The 23,722-nt window shown below is 40.2% G+C and overlaps 1 protein-coding gene across 3 annotated transcripts in view; it reads left to right on the top strand.

Annotated features, from left to right (window-relative positions):
• pbx1b (pre-B-cell leukemia homeobox 1b) overlaps nucleotides 1-8,748 on the top strand; it is a 105,281-nt gene extending 96,533 nt beyond the window's left edge. For all 3 annotated transcript variants that reach the window (XM_038291709.1, XM_038291710.1, XM_038291708.1), the window contains 2 exons: nucleotides 2,560-2,649; nucleotides 7,635-8,748. In XM_038291709.1, the coding sequence (XP_038147637.1) occupies nucleotides 2,560-2,649; nucleotides 7,635-7,727 (183 nt within the window). In that variant the 3' untranslated portion in view covers nucleotides 7,728-8,748. The remainder of the gene's footprint in view (nucleotides 1-2,559; nucleotides 2,650-7,634) is intronic.
• The last annotated feature ends 14,974 nt before the right edge of the window (nucleotides 8,749-23,722 follow it).

Raw genomic sequence — 23,722 nt, 5'->3', positions numbered from 1 at the left:
TGCAGATTGGTCGAGCTCAAGCGGCAATTCCATGCAGTGGTGACAAAAATTATTAATAAAATTTCAATAATAAGCGTTCTCAGACCTAAAATGAAATAAATATGTTTTAAGGTGAAAATATAGATTTGTTAAAATGTGCTATCTACTTTACTATTATCTACTACTAATTCAAAGAAGAGGTTCTCCCCCCTTTCCTAGAGAAGGCGCATGATTCCTGGCTCACCGCATTGCATCTCCTGCTAAGTTTCCTTTAACTGTACTGGAGGTATATTAGCTGAATAATTAGCTCATCTTCACATTAATGTAGCCATGGTATAGCTTATGCAATTCCTCATGGAATAAATGAGCAAAAATAAGAAAAAGCCATAAAAAACAGAATGCTAAAGATATGCCCTCTTTTAATTTTTGACATTTATCCCATTAATAATAAAAATAAAAATCCCTCAACTTCACCTAAATAATTTCCTCGTTGGTTTCACCTTTGCTTCTTGTGTGTGCTACCAGTTTTATTTCTGTAAAGACCGGCCATAAAAAATAAATATCAAATTAAATCTGTAGCTTGAGTTTGTCTTCAATAATCTATATTTATTTATATCAGGATAATGGATATTGAAATATAAAAGGTGGGGGTTCCTTTGCAGTTTGCTGCTCATTAATTTGGACACACCTACATTATGATGTTAAAGGAATAGTACACCCAAAACATGATTAGCCTTCATTTTCTACTCACCTCCATGCTGAACAACACTCTGGAGTACTTTTTTGATATCTCAAATGCATCTGGAGATCTGGGAGGCTTCTTGCTGTCTGCTGACATTCAAATAATGGAGGTCCATGGCGCCCGAGACAGAAAGGTCCATAAAAGTCCACAAAAACGTGTCAATATTCCTCCATACTGCTCGTCCAATGTAATCCAAGTGTCCTGAGTGGGTAGCATCCAGAATTTACTCGAAACGAAGTCATTTAGAATGTTTTTAGAGCATAAACAGTAGTGTATAGGATTTCCTAATAGCGCCCCCATGCGCGCTCACGATTCTACGGAAGCCGGCAGACCAAACCAGCGCATTCAGCTCGGCAAAGAACTCATGCTCTTCCTCAACACTGAAGTCCTCAGACATTTTTCTTTCGTTGTTTCTTTCTTTGCACAGGTAAACAGCACATTTCTTCTTCTACGCTTGCATTATCGGCAGACCAGACGCTGAATGCGCACTTTCTTCCGGTTTGGTCTGCCGGCTTCCGTAGAATCGTGAGCGCGCATGGGGGCGCTATTAGGAAATCCTATACACTACTGTTTATGCTCTAAAAACATTCTAAATGACTTCGTTTCGAGTAAATTCTGGATGCTACCCACTCAGGACACTTGGATTACATTGGACGAGCAGTATGGAGGAATATTGACACGTTTTTGTGGACTTTTATGGACCTTTCTGTCTCGGGCGCCATGGACCTCCATTATTTGAATGTCAGCAGACAGCAAGAAGCCTCCCAGATCTCCAGATGCATTTGAGATATCAAAAAAGTACTCCAGAGTGTTGTTCAGCATGGAGGTGAGTAGAAAATGAAGGCTAATCATGTTTTGGGTGTACTATTCCTTTAAAAGCTTGCAGCCTGTGCTCTACACTGCCCCCTAGAGTCTACCAGAATATTGCGGGAAGTGAGGAAAATGCTGCTAATGCTGCGTAAGCGACACTCCAGAGCATAAACCGACCTTTGAAGGAGTTGAATATAATCATAAGCTTTTTAGTTAGATTTATAAAACCTTTTAACAAAACATCTCTGTCAAAAAAAAATCAAATGGAAATGAAAATAAAGGTTTTATAAATGGAAATTTGAAAAAAAAAATGTAATTCAGAAAATGAAACATTGAAAAACGCAATCAAGAACTTTGCTTCTTTATCCGTTTTTTTTGTTTGTTTTTTTATATTTGATTTTTTGTGTGTGTGTGTGTGTGTGTGTGTGTGTTTAATTTGTCCCTTTTTTTGAGATTGAGGTTTAGAAATATTGGTCTTTTCAAATTGAATTTTTTCCAGATTATATTTTCTTAAGTTGTGGGGGCGGGCTTTCCTTGGGAGGGAGGAGCAAAGAAGCATTTCCATTGGTGTTCTAGATGTTAGCGACATTTTACGGGTCAAGACTCAAGAGAAGGATGAAATTCCTAGTATGAAAAAAAAATGAAATATAAACCTGAAAATTCAAAAACTGGAAGAAAAAAAAAAGCGATGAAAAATTATGAAAAAAACAGAAAATTTCCTCTGAAAAACTTTCTTATCTTTATGTTGGTTTTATTTTCTGGATTACATTTTCTTTTATGTTCTTTTACAACGCATGTTTTTTGCAACAATAATGGAACAAAATCCGCTCCATACTCCACCTATCAGAGGCAGTTTTGTGCGTTTCTGTCGTTCTGCAGCCCAAAGCAAACACCTCTGCCTTTAAGCTGCTGCTCTGTTTGATCGGACTCTGTTGTCTCTGAAGACCCCCCCCCCCCCTCTCTGTTGTCTTGTGTTTTTCTCCTGTTGACACTGACCTTGCTTTGTCTGCTCTTTGGGAATGTTTCAGGTGGATACCCTTCGCCATGTTATCAGTCAGACAGGCGGATACAGTGAAGGACTCACAGCCAACCAGATGTACAGTCCGCAGGGCATCAATGTAAGCACTCCTTTCCCCCCTTCTCTCTCCATACCAATTATTTTGAAGCCATGGGGCTCAGAAAGCCACTTATTAGGACTTGTCTGGTCTCCATGGCAACCTATTTGATGGCCTCTGTGTCGCTCGTGCCACGGGGCCGGAGCGCTCGCCGTCTGACCCTGTCACCTCTCATCAGACACCTGCAGCCAGGTGTACGCCTGGCGCTCCGTCCACCTGACCACGATCAGCCAGAAGCTCGTGCGGATGCTCGCCAGGAGGCGGCGTTAAAAATAAAACCTCACTCTGCTAGAATGCCCTCCTCGCGTGTTCCCATCTTGTTTGTCTTATTTTGCAGCAGAGTTTGGGTGTGGAAGTGGGAGCGTGAAGGAGGGGGGGGGCTGGTGTAGTTAGCTGGCGGCGGGAAACAGTAGGAAAATTCGCAGCGACAAGCCGTGTCGTAAAGGGGAAAATCGATAAGACAGACACAAGGAGAGCAGAGTGTGGACTTGGGACAGCAATCCAAGCGCATTGCTCAGATCATGTTCCTGCCACATTAATGGCCCTGACAGCGAGCCGCGCCGAGAGGACGAGGACGGTCACAGCCGCGGCTGGGTTCCTCCGCTGTCGCCGTCGTGCCTCACTGGCCATATGATAATCAGATGGAGGGAGAAAAACATGGACGTGTATTCAAATAGGCTCCCTGGCTGCTGGGAGCGCACGCCACAGCCAGCTGCGCTAACCCTGAGAGGCCGCTAACGTATTCAGGCCCTGCTCCTCCCCGGTCCTTTGACCTCAAAAGATGCAGTTCTCCTTGGACGCCTGCTTGCTCTAGCACATCTTACAGCGCCACACTATGCTGTGTTATCCAGCCTGTAAAAAAGCTCTGCTATGTATAATGTAAGAGCAGGAAATCTGTCAGCCAGGCTGATTTATGTAGCCAGGAGGAGGAGGAGGAGGGTCACATGCTATTTCCTGCTTTGTTCTGAAATGTACTGTCATTTTTTTTTTCTTTGGCTTAAAAAAAGCCAACAAAAAAAAACACCATAGAAATATTCTGGCTTTATAAACGTCAGCAGTTGTGCTCCTTAATGCAGGACAGAGTGGACGGAGTCCATCCACCCAGCTTCACATTTGTTTCACACACTGAAATTAGACTTTTAAATTTCAATAATAAAATCAGTTCAAAACTTTTTTTGACTGAGGAAAGAAAGAATGCAAAGCATCTTTTGTTGGTTTAACTTTCAAAGATGCCTCATGTTTCCCATCAGATCTTTTATTAAAGTCGTGGGAAGTCATATTTAAATGTCAAAGCATTCTGGCTTAAACATGTATATAAATATATTCTTTATCAGGGAGAGAAATTATAACAGAATTTACAACTTCAAGGACCTTTAATAACAAGACTGCATATGTTTGAATTGACCTCAACCTGCCTCTGAAAGCCACCAGCAGGCTGCTGGCACTATTCTGATGGCATATCGGACCCCATTTTGTCCCAAAATTTAGAAAATTTCTATTTAAAAAAAAAAAATTGTCTTAAAATCTGTGGGGGTTTTTTTTTCCCGTTATCTTATACAGGCCAGTTAGTTTTAGGTCAGCTTATACACATAAATTCGGCCAATCATATATCAACGGGCATCTGTCAATCAAATCTTTTCAGTCATAGCATCTTGATTCATGTGTCGCAGCTAATATACGCAACGGTTGAAATCAGAATCCTTTCCTTTCCCATTGCGTTGCGTCCCAGTGTTCACGGGGATGGACGTCTGTGTCTTCGGCAGGCGTAGAGCTAACAGAACTGGCAGCGTTGCGAGGCAAGGGCTCAAACATCAGGGTTCCCACGAGTCCTTAAAAAGTCTTAAAAGGCATTGAATTCTTCAAAATAAAACTAAGGCCTTAATTGGTATTAAAATGTCTTAAATCAGTCTTTCGTAGGTCTTAATTTTTAAAACATCATAAATAGGATTGTTTCTATTACGATTTTGTAATCTAAATACAATGTTAAAATTGACAATTTATTTATATTTTTTTTCATAAAAAAAAAATAACGGCTCGCCATTATTGGTTCCGTCTCGATAGCGGAACCAATAAAAGCGTTTTTGCGACCGGGACGTTTGGGAGATGCAACATTAACTTTTTGTCTGGAAAATATGAGCAAGTGTAAATGTAACGAAAATTGTCTCCAGCCAAGAGTTTTCTCCATGGCTAAAACCAGGGAACATACATGAGGCTCAGTGGATTTTGTGCAAGAAGCGATTTAAAGCTCAGAACGATGGGAATTAAGGCAGTGGAGTCGCACATGCGAAGCGCGAAACACAAAGCGTCAAAATCGAGTTACCGAGAAACAGCTGGTATTTCTCGGTTTTGTTCCACCCTTGTCTCTGCAAAACAGAGTTTGTGAATTCAGTTAAATAATTGTTAAAATATATCTGTCATCTGTGTGTTTTTAGCTTTCTTCCTGTATGGGAAGCTTTTCAAAATATGAAACATTAGTGCAGTGGTTTATGTTAAAATAAACCTTTGGGTTAAGTTGTCGCAAGCAGATTTTTCTTGCGTTTCTTGTGAATTTGGTCCTAAATTTTTATTTCAAGTGGCATTAAAAAGTCTTGAATTTACTGTAACTTGCCTTATGCTGTAGGAACCCTGAACATGTACGGCTGGAAGCCTTCTACACCAAACCAAGCTTCTGCCGCCCTGGCGTCCTCTTCCACAACATCTTCGTCCCCGTTTTCCTCCTCTAAATAAAAAAAATGGATGAAGGAGGAGACTAAACTCTCCTCCTCTTGCATGTTTCCACTGTCCATAGCGTTCCTTGACAGTGTCGTTTCTATTCGCTACTTGGTCCCAATGGAATATCCCATTGGGAACCTGCCAGCACTAAGTTGTTAACTGGTTAGCAAGATGCTTCTTAGACACTGGGCACAATCAAACTTGCTTGCGAACCTTCCACCACAACAATCCCGCCCCCTTAATAAACGACTAATCAAATTCACTTTAATCACTCGTGTAAAGTTGTGCACCACTCGAGAGAATTCGGAAATGCAACAGTCGGAACTTCCCTACGACTTCACTACGACTTTAAATTAAATGTTTCAGTAAACCACATTTTTCCTCTTCAAGCACCTGAAGGTGTTTTGATTTCAGATTTGACGGCTGTTCTGCTGTTGGTATTTTTATCTTTAACAAAGCTGCAAATCTTTGATGAGAAGAACTCCTGCTATCATGGAGCAGCTTTTCCACCACAGCCAGTTTTCTCAGATGAGCTTTTACTCCGGACGTACGGAGATACATTGGGGCCATATAATTTGTTTAAGAAAATTTTTTTGAACTGAAGAAAATCATACAAAATTTAAACAGAAAATTATTTGGAATCTAATGAAGTCACCTAAGCTGTCAGTCATCAATCTTCTCATCATTTTGTAAGTCCCGCCCCTCCGCAGAGAGGGCAGCGGATTCAAACCACAGCAGAAAAATGTAAAACTAAGAGTTAGTTTTTAAATTATTCTTTTAACTTTCAAGTCTTTTTCAAGTTTAAAAATAAAATACTTTAGAACAAACCAGTTTAGTACATCCAAACGGGCTTCAGATCTGGGTCCACCGAACCAGAGCTAAAGGCCTAAACCTCGACGTCACGGAGGACCAAGATGGATCTGGAGTGTTGGATCCATTTCGGGATTTTAATCATTTATTTGAGCAGTTCTCTTTTCAAGATGGCGATGTTGATTCAGTTCAATTCAATTCAAAAATACTTTATTTATCCCAAAAGGAAATTAAATGTTGCAATAACTGATACTTTATTTTTTTAAAGATGTTGTAGGTGTTGATAGCTGTAAGCAGGAGGGATCTGATGCTGATTTGAGGCATTTTTTTAAACCAGACCAACGGGAATAAATAAAATTATCTGATCTATGACAAATATTTCCATCTACTTGTATTTGGATGACTGCCGGCAGCTCATCTGCGGTTGATCCAGATTCTCATCACTGTTCTGTTGGAAGAACCAGTTGTGTCCCAGTTTAGAGGCAGCAGGACCACTGGCACCATAACGACCCTCAGCATGATTCTCCCTCCATCGTGTTTGGCTCTAAGCTGTGTTGGAAAGACTCAAGTTGGCTCCTCATCTCGTCTTTCTTCTCATTCTGGCCAAACGGGTCGAGCTCCGCCTTCAGCGGGTCCATGTGGGTCTAAGCTAGGAGTGGAACGGTTCACAAAATCCACGGTTCGGTTCGGTTCATGGTTTCGTGGTCACTGTTTTCAGTTCGGTTCGGTATATGTTGATTGTTACACAGAAATCCCATAAAAATTCATGTAATTAATGAAAAGATGTAAGAAAAATTAATGAATTGTAATTATTTTTAGTTATCCGCGAAAACCCTGCATCATTTCCGCATGTTTTGCTGCTTTGAATTTAATCATCTGGCGCATGCCCTGTACAATCTCCAAGGAACTCGGAGCGACGGGAGCCACAGTGGAGGCTGTAGGCTTTCCTTTGTGCAGGCGGCCTGGAGCGCAGCGGAGCGGAGCGCTGACGGAGTATTTTTTTCTGCTACACCCGGCTACGCTGCTTCGCTTCTTCTTCTTGTTTACTACTGGTGGTTGGCTTTGGTCGCAGTACCGCCACCTTCTTCTCTGGAGTGTAATCGCTTCCTCTACGAGAAGAAGGAGCAGCGCAAGAACCGAACGCAACACAAGCAAACCGAACCGAGACAGTCGAACCGAACGGTTCGGACGGTTTTCATAAACCGTTCCATCCCTAATCTAAGCAGAGTCCAGTAATGAAGCTGGTTCTCCTCTGCCCTTTAGAGGGCTCCGATATGCCGTCAGAATAGTGCCAGCAGCCTGCTGGTGGCTTTTACAGGCAGGTTGGGGTCAATTCAAACATATGCTGTGTTGTCATTAAAGGTCCTTGAAGTTGTAAATTCTGTTATAATTTCTCTCTCTGGACAAACAGCGGTTCAGATCAATGATAGAAGCCTGAACTCATCCTGTTTCTGTTTCCCTGGCAGGCAAACGGCGGCTGGCCCGATGCTCCGACCCCCTCCTCAGTGACTTCCCCCACAGAAGGACCCGGAAGCGTTCACTCCGACACCTCCAACTGATCCCCCCCCCCACCCACCATCATCACCGCCCCTCCAGTCTTTGAAATCCCCCACCCATCCTGCAGGACTGGATGCGATCTGAGGCAGTTGGGGGTCTGGAGACGATGCATCCACCATCAAGGACAACATTTGTTTTCTTTTTCGGTCTGAGGGGGGGCTCATGTCTGGACTTCACAGTTTGTACATTTTCCACTCGATGTCCAAGTTTGCTTCCCGTTAGGAGCTCCGAGTCAGCAGCTGAAAGCCGGACGTCCTCTTTCATCAAACACACTACCTCTGCTTTCAGTTCCAGCTCAGCAGACGTTTCAGATGCTTCCCTCTTATTGACATTTAGAGCTGCATCCCCTCTCCTAAAGGTCCGTTCTGGTTCCCCCGTCAGGTTTGTGTTTTTCAGTGGTGCCAAAGTTCAGCCCTGGACGGGAATTTGGGGTTTGTGTCATTACAACAATTCCAGTCTGAGTTACTTTCTATAGCACCGACTCCTCTGGAGCTTCTTCCACATTTTGTCGGGTTGCAGCCATAAATCTCACCCTAGTTTATTAAGGTTGGGTTTTTATGTGCAATGGTGCAAAACTAGCAAGAGCATGTCCTGATGCATCTTAATCCAGTAGAAAAAAGTGATGCTCTATATATCAACGTCCATGCCGGACATTTTTAAGCATATCAGTATCGCTCCGAGAGGTCAAACTGGCAACGTTTAATTCCATGCAGTTGCTGTTTTGGTTTCAGGGGGTCATGTTTATGTATTAAGCAAACACTTTTATCCAAAGCGACTTACAAAGTAGAAACAATGTTAGAATAACGTAGGGATTAGCATAAAGGAGCTTCCTAAGCACCCAAAATGGCAGCTCGTCCCACCCAGCAGGGATTTGAACTGGGGCCTCCTGTGTGCAAGTCAAGTGAAGCCGGGCTAACCTGACTCCGCCAGATGGATTTGCTCCGCATATCCATCTGGAAACCTTCCGTTGAAGTAATTTTGGGAAGGGGCGAAAATACTGGTTAGCTGATTGGCCTATGTTGGTGATAGACGGGCCAAATAAACCAATCAGATCAACGAAGCATATGACGTACTAACAGAGCGACGACGAAGAGGAGCCAATTGATAGATCAAACTCTTGCCGAAACCAGTCGGGAGAAGAGCAAAAACATCTTTTCCTCTGAGAAAAGCCTCCAGAGCAGTGTTTTGCTCTTCTTTCAGTGAAGAAATACTCTGTAATTCTGATAAAACATCTGGTTTGGTCTGCCGCGGTTTCCGTAGACTCGTGAACTCGCAGGCGCGCACTTTTAGGAAATCCTATACACTACTGTTTATGCTCTAAAAACATTCTAAATGACTTCGTTTCGAGTAAATTCTGGATGCTACCCACTCAGGACACTTGGAATACATTGGACGAGCAGTATGGAGGAATATTGACACGTTTTTTGTGGACTTTTATGGACCTTTCTGCCTCGGGCGCCATAGACCTCCATTATTTGAATGTCAGCAGACAGCAAGAAGCCTCCCAGATCTCCAGATGCATTTGAGATATCAAAAAAGTACTCCAGAGTGTTGTTCAGCATGGGGGTGAGTAGAAAATGAAGGCTAATCATGTTTTGGGTATACTATTCCTTTAACCCCATATTTGACCATGAAGATGTAACCCGACAAAATGTGAAGAAAGTTCCTGGGTTATAAATGGTTTTGGAAGTCATTCAGTGTTTGGGTTATATTTCTACGGTATGTGGAACAGCAAACTTTACAGGCAGATTTAGATGAACACGTCGGGGGAGTTTTGCAGTAAATCCAGGAAACTACAAAGCTGACAGGGATGGCTAAAGCAGGTCAGTATAGAATAAAGCACAATGATGCCTGCTGCTCGGGGAGAATGGTATGCCGTCATAGCCGTCGTTGTCACACATTCACATGTTTTATGGAAGCAGATCAGGCCAAATACCGCTGGTAACCAAATCTGAGTGTCATACTGTGGGGATGGGGGGGGTTCAAACATTAAGGACGGGTGAGGTGGGACTTATTCTGTGCCAAATGGTGAGAGGACGACGGTAACATTTCCAGAGATTTTTGCCAAATACTCCTAATCCAAAAATAATTGGGAATATTCGGCTTGGATATATCTTCCTTTTCTGAATCAGTCCGAAATGTGAGCTAAAACTTTGCGGCTTTGGTTGTACCTACAGAACGAGGTGTTATTAAAGCTCTGCTCGGATCACAGATGTTCTAAAAGCACCAACTTACTTTGATACCAAAAATCTTTGAATCATACCGTTGGGATGAGCTTTAGGATCCGATCCACTGCAGCGCCGAGGCTGTCTGGATGCTCCTCATCCTCAGAGGCCTTCTTAGGAATCCAAGAGAGGAACCGCTCCCCATGCAGGTCTCCCCTTTGTGAATAAATCATCTGCTTTTTATTTCCTTTGTCATCGTTGGGGTTCTGTTTGTCTCTGTGAATTAGCCCAGGAATGCTCTGTATACAGTATGTAGATAACGCACCTTTACTCTTCCTTAAACACCTCTGGAGTTGGACGGATGCTCTTGTTTTTATCTTATTATGTATTCAGACCACAGACTGAAGTTTTATTGTTTGTTTTTTTTTTTAAAGAGACTTTTGCTTTTAGCCAAACAGAACTTTAACAGGAACCTGAATTCGGTCACAGAACTGCCTGAAATCCGAGTCGCTTTTAGTATTCTTTTCTAAAGAAGTCAGCGTGTTTGTATTTATTACACTTGTTTGAAATCATGGATTTCAGAGCTCCAGCGTCGGTGTGAAAACACCATCCTAACTTACTGGGATGACTGAGAACCCCCCCAAACTCAGTGTTACAGCCGAGGGGGCCGCGCGGCGTTGAAGAACCAGCGTCACTCGTGTCTTCAGAAGGCATCGGACAGAACTGACAGCGCCGGCCATGCAAGGAAAACACAAGGATTGTTTCTTTTTCTGTTTTTTTTTTTCTTTTATTTTCAAAGAAGCCGCAACATTTCTTTTCACATTTGCCTGTCAAATATAACTGAAGCTTCATGTGATGATGCTTTTTAGTTTGGGGGGGGTGGGGGGGATAGAGAGATGAGGGAAGAGGACGGAACAATTTGTAAAACATGAAATGTTTTATTTGTTGCATGTCTTTTTTTTTTTTGTTCTTCAATAAAATACCGTACTGCAGTGTGTGGAATGTTAACGTCTTTTCCTTTCCGTTGCTTTTTTTTTATAAGGACTTCAGAGTGAAAAACTTTTAACTTTGAAGATCTCTGATTATGTAAAAAGAAAGTATATTGTCTTTTTAATTACAAATCAAACCCTGTTGTCTGTGGAGAACGTTAGCTGGAAGGTAACTCTTGATTTGTATCGGCGATGCGTATCCCAAATAAATTGTTTTGGGTTGGTTTTTTTTTCTGTAAACATGGATGTCTTGTCGTCTTTCACATTGTTATACTTTGTAATTCCAATGATGTTGGTACTGAAGTTCTCAGCAAACATGAAGTGAAAGACTGAGACCAGAGAAGCCTTCAGTTTAAGAGCGAGAGGAAAAGATTTTTTGAGCAACAAACTAGGGATGCACGATGTTGGGATTTTGGCCGATATCCGATATGCCGATATTTTAAAACTCACGTAGCCGATAACCGATATCTATACCGATGTTAAAGCTGGACAAATATAAGTAGTCATTGAAAATAGCAGTTTTGTTATCCATTTCTGACACTTTGAAAAATAATATACTCAAATATATTTTCATATGCTGATATCAAATTGATTTTTAAAAACGCGGTATCGATCTATTTTACTTTCAAAATCTCGTGAAATTTCATCGTTCTGTTACAAACTCTCGTGATATTTTGCAAATTCTTGTGAGATTTTGTTAGTAAAATAGATCGATACCGCGTCAATATATCAACATATAAAAATATGGCAACATTTCGTGAATTTTCGGGGATTTCGTAGCATAACGATGACATATAGCAATATTTCATTAGTAAAAGAGATTGATATGGTGTTTTTAAATGGCAATATATCAGCATATGAAGGTATTGTGATATTTTAATGTATCAATATTTTTTCCCTTGTCTTTAGAAGTTTTTAAGTCTGTGAAAAGTAAGATTTTGAGGAAGAAGAAAAGGTAGTATTTTTTTTTATTATTATTATTTTTTTTTAGACTTTAGAAATTCAGAAGCTGATCAAATATCGGGTTAAATATCGGTGGGGTGGCCAATGTCCGATATTCAGTTTTAAGGCCGATACCGATAGGGGGCTGATTATATTGTGCATCCCTCCAACAAACCCAGAAAAATTGGCGGGGCATACTACAAATGGGCGGGGCTTAATGTGGTTTAAAATAAAACACTATGCTCAGTGATTTGTCATAAAATGCTCCTGATGAGTTGTGGAACAGTGTTTTGGGGGGTTGTTGCATACGCACAACTTGATTCACGTCACCGTATTCTCATTTTATTGTATCCCCATCTGGAGTTATGGAGGTGCGTTCAAGGCAAAGCAAATTTATTTGTATAGCACAATTCAGTACAAAGACAAATGCAAAGTGCTTTGCATGATTAAAATATAGGAAAATAAAACAGAATCAAAGCAAGTAGGAAAAAAAATAAATGCTGGAACAAAAAAGAACATTAAAAACAGTTGGACTAAAGAAAATAAAAAAGTTGAACTAATGATGTTTCAGTTGAACTGTTTAACTAGAACAGTCGAAGCAATCCTAAACAAATGTGTTTTTATGTTCAGGAGCGCCGCATAGCAACAGCACACTCCTAGTGATGAAATGGACACAATGATGGTGATTAAAGCGAAGCGAGACCTGTGATGGATTACAGCGATATTCGCTGGATGTCATGATAACCATTTAGGAATTGGATGCGATTTTGATCTATTTCAATGGGAAATATATGCGATAAAATATTTAATAATTCAACTGATGCTTAATTCAGAACCACATGATGATCTGAAGGATGTAGATGGAGGAAAGGATTTTGTCAGTGGTTTGACAGGACCCAAATGCAGACACAAAAGCTTAAGGTTGTTACTTGAAGGTTTTAATTAACCAAAAGTTCAACAAAAGCAAAAATACGGAACAACCAGAAATACCCACAACAAGAAGGGGACAAAGTAATGACGACAAACCAGCAAAGAGTGACTGAACCGGAGAGAGAAATAAAGGCCAGGCTAATTAGCAGATTGGGAGCAGGTGTGAACAGAGGAGTCTAGAAGGGAGCTAAGGAAAAGGAGACTGACACATGAGGGCAAACAGGAAATATCTAAGAACTCAAATACAATCAAAAATACCCAGAACACAAGAATGCAAACAAGACCAATGAAACTCAGAGTTAAAACTTGAACAATGACAGATTTAGCCTCAACGTCTCACAGCCAAACTGAGCCAGGTTGGTGGTAGAGCTCACCTGTTTGTGAAGCTTAACGTTTCTTTCCCCTGGTCCATATTTCTTTGGTCAATTGGTCAACAAAATATTGATCAATCTTTATCTATATGGACTGATATAAAATGTTAATATTTTGACAAAGTTTCAGCGATATGACACAGCTAAGTGTTTCAAAGAAGGTAGGTGGAGACTAAGCTTTTTCTTTTTATCGAAATGGAAGATACATTTAGATTGAAATCGGATAAAGCAGGGATGTCAAACTGATTCCAGAAAGCACCAGACTCCTTTGATCTATGCAAGTTATCAAGTTAAGACTGGACTCAAAACTATCACCTAAACCCAAAGAAAGCTGTAGTGATATTCGTGTAGCGCCCATTTGGGTCACGGTCAGGTGGGGTCATAGAATCAGGTGTAACACCGGCCACCCGCCGCCTCTCCCCTGCTCTGGTGAGCTCTTCATGGCCGCCATGCATTCTGTTGTCTTCTCTGCACTTTCCTGGTTTGTTGTGGTCCTCCTCAATATTTTTAGGCACAAAGATATTTTGAGAAGATGTGGACAGTAAAAGTTGGCTGTGATTTTCCCATTTTATTTTTTATTGAGCAGTGATTTTCTCACTTATGTCAGATGAACAGGCGTTCAGCACCAGTAGTTGGTGTCCCAGAGGCTGATTTGTCCCCAGAGGCGGGACATCAGGATATCAAACTGGGTCCTGGATAGATGGAAGTCCCACTAAGAGCGACTGTCATCCAGATGCAGCTCCTGGAGTAGGTGGTGGTCAGTGGCGGCTGGTCAATAGAAGGCGCAAGGACGCCGCCCCACCAACCGATGACCTTGATTAAGAAATAACAAAAACAAATAAAGATTAAGATATAAAATTTAAATGTTTCCAATTATACTAATATGTTTTTTAAGATGTGTAAGATAAATATTTCATCCTTAAGGATGACTTAAGCTTTTTTGTTCGTAGATTGTGACGTATTTCCCTGCTGGGGCGAAAAAATCTGGCAATAAACTCTAGTTAAAAGTTGCACATGTACAGTAGCCTCTGCAATGCAAAACGATTGGAGAGTTCTGGGTTCTTCTGCACCCAGAGCTGACAGGAGCTGTCGTCACAGTCGTAGTGCGGCCCCACCTGGGTATATTTGGTCTAGAGCAGGCATCCCCAAACACGGTCCTCAAGGCCCCCTGTCCTGCAGGTTTTAGAGGTTTCCTTGCCCCAGCACAGCTGATTTTAATTGAAAGCTGATTAACAGGCTTTTGGTCTAGTGCAATCATTATAACCAGCTTTGCTGAAGCAGAGAAACCTCTAAAACCTGTAGGGCAGGGGGTCTTGAGGACCGAGTTTGGGGATGCCTAGTCTAGAGCAAAGGTGGGCAATTCCAGTTCCTGAGTTCCGGTATCCTGTAACTTTTAGATTCACTGTTGGTCCAAGACACCTGATGCAAATGACTGTTACCTCCTCAGTATGCAGGCAGTTCCTCCAGAGTCCTCTCAATTATCTAATTACTTGATTCAGGTGTGTTAAACCAAAGGCACGTATAAAAGTTAGAACTGGAATCGCCCACCCCTGGTCTGGAATTCTCACCTTCACAGTTTTGTATGAACCAAAAGAACATGTCTAACTTGCATCAAAACTATGTAATCAATCTTTCAACATTCAAACTAGAGAAAGGACCAAAATTGCAAAAGAAAAGAAATACGTGTAGCCGCTCTGAACCGTCCTTCCTGAATAATATATCAGACATCTTTCCAGGCCTGAAGAACCACTTTGTTTAGCTTTGTAGGGAAGCCCATTTTCACCACACTGATAAAAAAACACACTACATCATTATTATGACTAACTCTAATATTTAGGTACTTTATAGTAATGGGAGATTGCTAAGACACGAACTATGTCAAGATCAAGAGGTAGATTATCATAATAATGATAGCTAATTAATAATTATGACATATATCTCTGGTAGTGACTTAGTTATGTCATAAATAAATAAATTACAGAAGAAGTCAATCAAAATTTCCCCACTTTCCTTGGCCGGTCCCCTAAGATTCCTTTTTTAGATCAATCTTTGTACTAAAATATTCTTTCTGTCATGATTTGTTGACATTAAGTTCTAAAGCGACGCTTCATCTCCTGGTCAGACGCTGTAATTCAGGTAACATGTGGAGTCAGAGTAAAATAATATGTTTAGTTGATGGAGGAATATTTGCCGGGAGTTGCAGGGAAGTGTGGAAGTGCCATTCATGATTGTCTTTTTACTCTGTTTTTAATGTTATGGTCTTTTAACCTTGTTTTAATTTTCCCTTTTTTTAGATTTAGCACTTTGAGATTTGAATTCAAATGTAAAGTGCGTTACAAATAAAATTAATTATTATTCGGCTGCCATTTGACTGACAAGGGCCATTTTGAATGGCTGCTACTGTTTAAGATACTGAGAAAGTATCTCATATTAGTGAGATAGCACTTTAAATAATGACTCAGTGTATCATAACTATGAGATCGCTGAGTCATAATCACATAAGTAAATGCATAAATGCCTTTGATAGCCCTGGACGTTTCTAGACAGGGGCCAAGGGGGGCCAGTGCCCCTTTAGATCATATCCTGGCCCCTGTGCAGAGGACATAATACTCAAAGAAGTTCTGATGATGATGAACTGGAACAGACATGGTTACTGATAGGTTCTTGGGATCTATTTAATGTTTTTCTTTTAAAAAAAAAAATCAGTTTTACTTAATATTTAAAAGCAGTATTTGGATAGGATCTGAGTTTCATCTGCTAAATGTTATTTTCAAAACAAATTTTTAAAAATACTCTAATTTTTATAGCTGAATTTATCTGTTTTTTTTTTTGTTCTAATTCAAATTTGTTGGAAAACTGATAGAAAACTTAACTTAAAAATATGTAAAGTTCCTAAATTATGAATGTATATTGACCTAATATTCCAAATAATAACTTTATTAGATATTTTAGATATTTATATAGCTACAGGATTTTTATTTACATTTTAACGATAAGCCAAATTAACATTTTCAAGCCAAAAATAAATATTTTCAGGTCAAAAAACATATTTTTAATTAAACCTAATTTAACGAAATCAAGGGTGGATTTAGAAAATTTGGGGCCCTAGGCAAAAACAGGCAGGGGCCATGTGAAATGAGAAAACAACACATAAAATAGACCCATTACAGATAGAGAAATGTTAATAGAATAGACATCCATTATCTGTTCTAGGTTGTGTCCCTCTCTTCTTGTTTTCCTCTCTATGTTTTGTACTCAGCTGACTTTTCATGCTGTCTCTAAAGGAATGAAAGATTTTTTCCAAGCACTAAGCTCACTTAGCTGATTGCTCCTTCCTGTGTTTCCAAAAAGGTCCTTCTTTTCACTGTAGACAAGCCATGATCTGCTTATCTGTTCTCCATTTTTCATTTGGATGAAATAATAGCTGCATGAATCATGACAGCAGACAAGATAGAGGAGAGCAGGAGGCGGGGTTACCAATCTACTTGCTCTGGAGAGCAGAGTTCGCTGCTTTTAGATGTTGTCTCCAAAGTCTCCAGTAGCAGAAAAAAGTCGCTAGATCTGGCGCTAGGAGCTTTTTATAAATCAAAGTGCTAGAGGGGTCTGAAAAGTGGCTAAATATAGTGACAAAAGCACTAAGTTAGCAACACTGCTCTTCGTACCATTTTCAAATGGTTTGCTGCTGTGTTTGTGTTGTGTGTTTTTTTAAGTTTTTGCAGCAGTAGTTGCTCTTTTTTAACAGTAGGTTGACATGAAAGGGGGTATGACAGAGGGGGAGAGACATGCAGCAAAGGACCACAGGTCGTATTCGAGGGTCAGCCATGTCGAAAATTAAGGCGGGGGGACTGAGACACACTTAATGTCATTAGCGTTCTAATGGCATTTTGGGTAAAAGGATTTTTAATCAAAAACATTAGTATTGCGCACAAATTAGGAATAGTTGTATTAACTATACATTGAAACAGAGTTTTATGGGGCCCCCAAGAACCTGGAGCCCTAGGCAACTGCCTAGTATTGCCTAATGGCAGAGATGGGAAGTAACGAAGTACAAATACTTCGTTACTGTACTCAAGTAGATTTTTCTGATATTTTTACTTTACTTTACTACTTATTTTTATGGCGACTTTTTACTTCTACTCCTTACATTTTTATACAAATATCTGTACTTTCTACTCCTTACATTTAAAAAAATTGGCTCGTTACTTTAATTTTGAATCATTTCAATGGAGTTACCGTTATTATTTTTCACGTCATCAATACCAAATTCAATCTAATTGGATGGGAATCTACGTTGCATTTAACGCACCACTACAAGATGAATCGACAGATTCGGCGGTATTCATTGGCGGCAAATCATTGCAGCTTGGTGGCGGTGGCGTTAGCATAGTAGCATGGACGACGAGATGATTGAAAATGAACACAACAGAGATCTAGTCCTATTGGCAGACATCCATTTAAAATGTAGGCAACGGCATGAAAAAAGTGGTTTCTACTTTTACTTTTATACTTTGAGTAAATTTACAAGCCTGTACTTTGTTACTTTTACTTGAGTAAAGAAGTTTAATCAGTACTTCCACTTTTACCAGAGTATTTTTTAACACAAGTATCTGTACTTTTACTCAAGTACGGAAAGTGAGTACTTTTGCCATCTCTGCCTAATGGTAAATCCCCCCCTGATGGAAATGTTACTTCATGCAGCTCTCTTAATATATTTAAATCCCTTGTTTTTTTTTTTGGTTTTTTTTATTTCATTCTTTTCTGTGCCACCATGAAAACATACCAATGGCATTAAGGTCAAAAAGATTTGCTTGATCTTTCCCATCATAGCAGGAAGTATCAGGATGGTTGGCAGGTAGCTACAGACTTTATTGCCTCCTTCATCTACAGTCAGCACCAGTCATACTGACATCCATCAGTTAGCTGTAAAACTCCAGTTGGGTCAATTTCAGCCAAGAAAGTTCAACATTGTTTTTCTACAAACATGTGTGTCCTTGTATGATGCTTCTCCTCCAGACTGCTGCACCAGGGTCAGAAGTCACTGTAGGACACAAGTTCACACATTGTGGAGCCGTCAGTCCAACACCTCTGGATAACTTTGCACGTCTGACTTCCAACTGCGTCGCGCCAGGGAGGCTTTTTATCACGGTGAACAGAGCGCAGGGGCGCGCGCCGAGCAGCCCAGGGTTGGGGGGGTATTTTCACAGTTCCCAGAGTGAGTGAAAGCTGTGCAGCTCCTGTCAGACAGCCGCCTCCTCCCCCTCCACCACCTTTCCCCACACCATGAACTCCCTCCGAGGCACAGCTAATGTGCATTCCCCGACCGAGGCGGGATCCACACTTATCTCTCTCCTCCAGATAAACCAGACAGGATGTCTGATTCTGAGCCCCCGATTCATCCCTCCTCTGGAAGAGGAGAAGGAGTTTAAACATCAAATTGTGGATTAGGAAGAAGGTCCCCGGGAGCGCTGGGAATCAGAGGGAGCATGACAGAGACCGTGGGAGTGACACATGCAAACATGATCAAATGTAATTACATGGATGGGCCTCCCAGTTTCCATCAAACACCTTTTTTTCTCGCCACTGTTTGAGGCTGGAAGTGCTGGACGTGTTTAATTTATTCATAAGCTGCTGCAAACCAAAAGGCATTGTGAGGCTGATTCACTCACTGCAGGAAAAAGGTGCAAATCCTTTTCAGAGCACAATCGCTGGATGTTCCCTTTCATTCCGCGATGCTTTAATAAACAAACTGGGTCTCCTGCTGCACCATGAAAAATGCCACACAGGTCTTTAATGATCGTTACCCACTTTACACGCTGAGAAAGATGCTAATCCAAACCGGCACAATGGCCTATCTCAGCTGTTTCAGGGGCTTATATCTAATTTAAAAGAAATGCATTTAAAGTAAAACACTGACGTTCGTCAGAAACCTGATTTGCATTAATTTATGCATCATTTAGCCTGTTTCCATATAGTGTTGCTAAAAAGAAAGTCACTAAAAACCTACAAGAGGAAACAGAAGCGAAGAAGATGCGAAAGAAGAGATGATGTTTGGTTGATGTGGAACAAGAAAAGAAGTCTGAACATCTTTGTTTTAGGAAACTAATTCTTAATGTATTTTTCTGGAATGAAATGAGAAGGAATTTTATATTAACCCCTAGAACCCGACGGACCCACCGGTGGGTCCAGCTGCCACGTGACCTCGGCTCGCTCTGTAAACAAAGACTCCACGTGCCTTTAATTTTTAATTTTTTTTTTATCCGCTAAAAGAGGCTTTAATCTTTCAAAAACTATTCTGCATAAAGGTTTTGCCCAAAATGTTAAGATTTTAGAGCTATTTAAAAACAGCTGGTGAGATATAAAGTTGTAGTTTGTGGTAGTGTAGTTGTGTAGTTTTTTTTATTTTTGGTAGTGGTGGTTTGTTCTTAGAAATTACTTCAAAAAGCATTTTTGACTGTTTTACCTTGTTTCAATAAAAGTTTTCTATTTGGAGTCAAAGAAAGAGCTTTCAGTTCATCATTATTATACATATTATACTGTGCACAATGGTACATTTTGCATATAAATGGGGTAAATGTCATGACCAGTGGTTATATTATATGTAGAAAGTGTCATTAGATGGTAATAAGCTATTTAATTTTAACAAACCCCCAGTATTGATGTAAAAAACACATTTGGCAGTTTGGTGACATTTTTGAATAAATGTGCCAAAATGGCCTCTCCGCCTAAGAAATTTCTCACTAATATCCTTCTAAAATAAATATGCTTCATCTGATTGAGTCCAAATTTGGTATATTTTTACACAACATTTAGATTTAAAAGTCTGTACTACTTTTTTGTGCTATAAATAATATTTTGGTAGTGTTTTGCAATGTTTATTTCAAAGAAAATTTTGGCGAGGTTAAAAAAAATGCAAAATATTTTGTATTTTGTCCCTAATATTTCAGGCAGGGTCAAAGCTACAATGGTGCTGACACCAGAAAACCATTCTATGACATCTTACCTTTACAGACGTACCAAAAGTTTCTTCTTAAATCTAATAGCTGTGAGGCTATAAGTGATTTACTTTTGTGTGTTTTTGTGTGTAAGAATAGCTTCAACTTTAATATTTTATTGTTGAAATAACCACAATTTTTATATCATGTGCATTAAAATCCAGTTTTGGTACAGGGAAACTGACTGAAATAATAAAAATATTACATATTAGGACTCCAAGCTTCAATAAAGGAAACTAAAATACTCTTTCATAAAGTCTAGAAACTGTATCAATCAATAAACCATTCCCTTGCTCTTAGCAGCAGATTCCAAAAACGTTATAAAACAATCCACTGGACTTTGTTTCCAAGTTTGAAGACGTTTCGCTTCCCATCCAGGAAGCTTTCTCAATTCAAAATGTCAGAATTAGCGTTGAGTTTGAAGCTTCATATATAGTAGCCCAAAAACTTGTTTTGGCTTAGACAACATGCAAACTGAACAAGAGGAAAGAGTCGCCCCTTAGGAATGGAGAGTTGTTTTTGGTACTTTGTTATCTTGCAATACCCAATACTGGTCTAAGCCTCTGAAAGTGGGGTCATTAGAGGGAGAGATCCCTTGTGGTGTTCTGGAAAAACATTGCTTCTGTTTCCATCCATCCATTATCTGTAACACTTGTCCCAAGTGGGGTCACGAGGGGTGATGGTGCCTATCTCCAGCAGTCAATGGGCGAGAGGCGGGGTCCACCCTGGACAGGTTGCCAGTCCATCGCAGGGCAACACAGAGACAAACAACCATTCACACACACCTAAGGAGAATCTAAAGAAGTAGCAGTTAACCTAACATTCATGTTTTTGGACTGTGGGAGGAAGCCAGAGTACCCAGAGAGAACCCACACATGCTCAGGGAGAACATGAAAACCCCATGCAGAAAGACCCTAGGCCAGGAATTGAACCTGGAACCTTCTTGCTGTAAGGCAGCACTGCTACCCACTGTCAGAGATGGCAAAAGTACTCACTTTCCGTACTTGAGTAAAAGTACAGATACTTGTGTTAAAAAATACTCTGGTAAAAGTGGAAGTACTGATTAAACTTCTTTACTCAAGTAAAAGTAACAAAGTACAGGCTTGTAAATTTACTTAAAGTATAAAAGTAAAAGTAGAAACCACTTTTTTCATGCCGTTGCCTACATTTTAAATGGATGTCTGCCAATAGGACTAGATCTCCGTTGTGTTCATTTTCAATCATCTCGTCGTCCATGCTACTATGCTAACGCCACCGCCACCAAGCTGCAATGATTTGCCGCCAATGAATACCGCCGAATCTGTCGATTCATCTTGTAGTGGTGCGTCAAATGCAACGTAGATTCCCATCCAATTAGATTGAATTTGGTATTGATGACGTGAAAAATAATAACGGTAACTCCATTGAAATGATTCAAAACTAAAGTAAAGAGACAATTTTTTAAAATGTAAGGAGTAGAAAGTACAGATATTTGTGTAAAAATGTAAGGAGTAGAAGTAAAAAGTCGCCATAAAAATAAGTAGTAAAGTAAAGTAAAAATATCAGAAAAATCTACTTGAGTACAGTAACGAAGTATTTGTACTTCGTTACTTCCATCTCTACCCACTGTTCCCCTGAGCAGCCCAGCTTCTGTTTCTATTCCCTCAAAAATACATTTATTTAAGTTCTTGTGAGAAATCAATGGGACTATATTGGGTCATATTATTTATCATATTTAAATATCAAATTTGGAAACTGAAAATTACTTTTAAAACTGAAAGGATTTTAAACAAAAAAAAAAAAAAAAACGAAAAAGAAACTGAAAACCAAATGAATGAATGTATGGAGCTAAATTGGTGCTACAAAACATTTTTTATTGAAAATGTAATTGTCTGTAAAGTGCCTTGAGGTGAGATGTGTTTAGAATTGGCGCTATATAAATAAACGGAATTGAACTGAAATTGAATTGAAAAAAAATTAACTCTAAAAAAGATTTGAAAGTGGAAAGAAATGTTTAAAACTATGTTAGGTTTATTGAAGAGAGTGTGTGTACATATGAGACATTGAAGACCTCCCTCCAGCCAGAAGGTCATTACAGGGTCATTCTGTCTTAAAGGAATAGTACACCCAAAACATGATTAGCCTTCATTTTCTACTCACCCCCATGCTGAACAACACTCTGGAGTACTTTTTTGATATCTCAAATGCATCTGGAGATCTGGGAGGCTTCTTGCTGTCTGCTGACATTCAAAAAATGCAGGTCTGTGGCGCCCGAGGCAGAAAGGTCCATAAAAGTCCACAAAAAACGTGTCAATATTCCTCCATACTGCTCGTCCAATGTATTCCAAGTTCAGTTCAGTTCAGTTTATTTATATAGCGCCAAATTCACAACACATGTCATCTCAAGGCACTTTACAGTTCAACCAGATCATACAGTCAAATTGATACAAAGTTTTCTATCTAAGGAAAACCAGTTGATTGCATTGACTCATTGACTCAAATACAATCCCCCACACTAAGCATGCTTGTAGCGACAGTGGAGAGGAAAAACTCCCTTTTAACAGGAAGAAACCTCCAGCAGAACCAGGCTCAGTGTGAGCGGCCATCTGCCGAGGCCGACTGGGGTTCAAGGAGACAGAAACAGAGATACAAAAAGCAGCTGTAAAAGGCGGCCCCGTCCAGGAAACACACAGCCAGGCAGACGAGCTCCAAGGCAGCTCCCATGCCAGAGGACGAAGAGAGCACATCCACTCAGTCACGGCCAGAGAAACAGGACCACACTGGAAAACAGGCCGATCTCCAACATCTATAAACAAGGGTGTTGATGGAAGCAGCACAGCTGATGTTTCTTTCCAGGATGACGTCACAGCCAAACAGGAACAGACGAGGCAAAGCTACTCTGAGGAAAAGCAGAGAGAGCAGAAGGTTAGAGATTGAACTAACAGATTCTGCAGAATAGGAGAACAGAGAGAGAATGAAGCAGAATGATGAAATGGGGGTCCCTATGTCCTCCAAAAGTCTAAGCCTATAGCAGCATAACTATAGAGATAGCTCAGGATAACCTGAGCCACCCTAACTATAAGCTTTATCAAAAAGGAAAGTTTTAAGCCTAGCCTTAAAAGTAGACAGGGTGTCTGCCTCACGGACTAAAACTGGTAGTTGGTTCCACAGGAGAGGAGCCTGATAACTAAAAGATCTGCCTCCCATTCTACTTTTAGAAATTCTAGGAACCACTAGTAAACCTGCAGATTGAGAGCGAAGTGCTCTGTTAGGAACATAAGGAACAATCAGATCTCTGATATAAGATGGTGCTTGGCCATTTAAGGCTTTATATGTGAGAAGGAGGATTTTAAATTCTATTCTTGATTTAACAGGAAGCCAATGAAGAGAAGCCAGGATAGGCGAGATATGATCTCTCTTTTTAATTTTCATCAGAACCCTGGCTGCAGCATTTTGGATCAGCTGAAGGCTTTTAACTACAGTTTGTGGACTTCCTGATAGTAAAGAATTACAATAGTCCAGCCTTGAAGTAACAAATGCATGGACTAGTTTCTCAGCATCACCCCTGGACAGGATATTTCTAATTTTTGTAATGTTCCTCAGATGAAAGAAGGAAATTCTAGAAACCT

The sequence above is a fragment of the Cyprinodon tularosa genome, unplaced genomic scaffold (assembly GCF_016077235.1).
Source record: "Cyprinodon tularosa strain WSP-4 unplaced genomic scaffold, ASM1607723v1 ctg30, whole genome shotgun sequence".
In the NCBI taxonomy this organism is placed as follows: Eukaryota; Metazoa; Chordata; class Actinopteri; order Cyprinodontiformes; family Cyprinodontidae; genus Cyprinodon; species Cyprinodon tularosa.
This window is presented reverse-complemented; position numbering and strand designations above follow the sequence as displayed.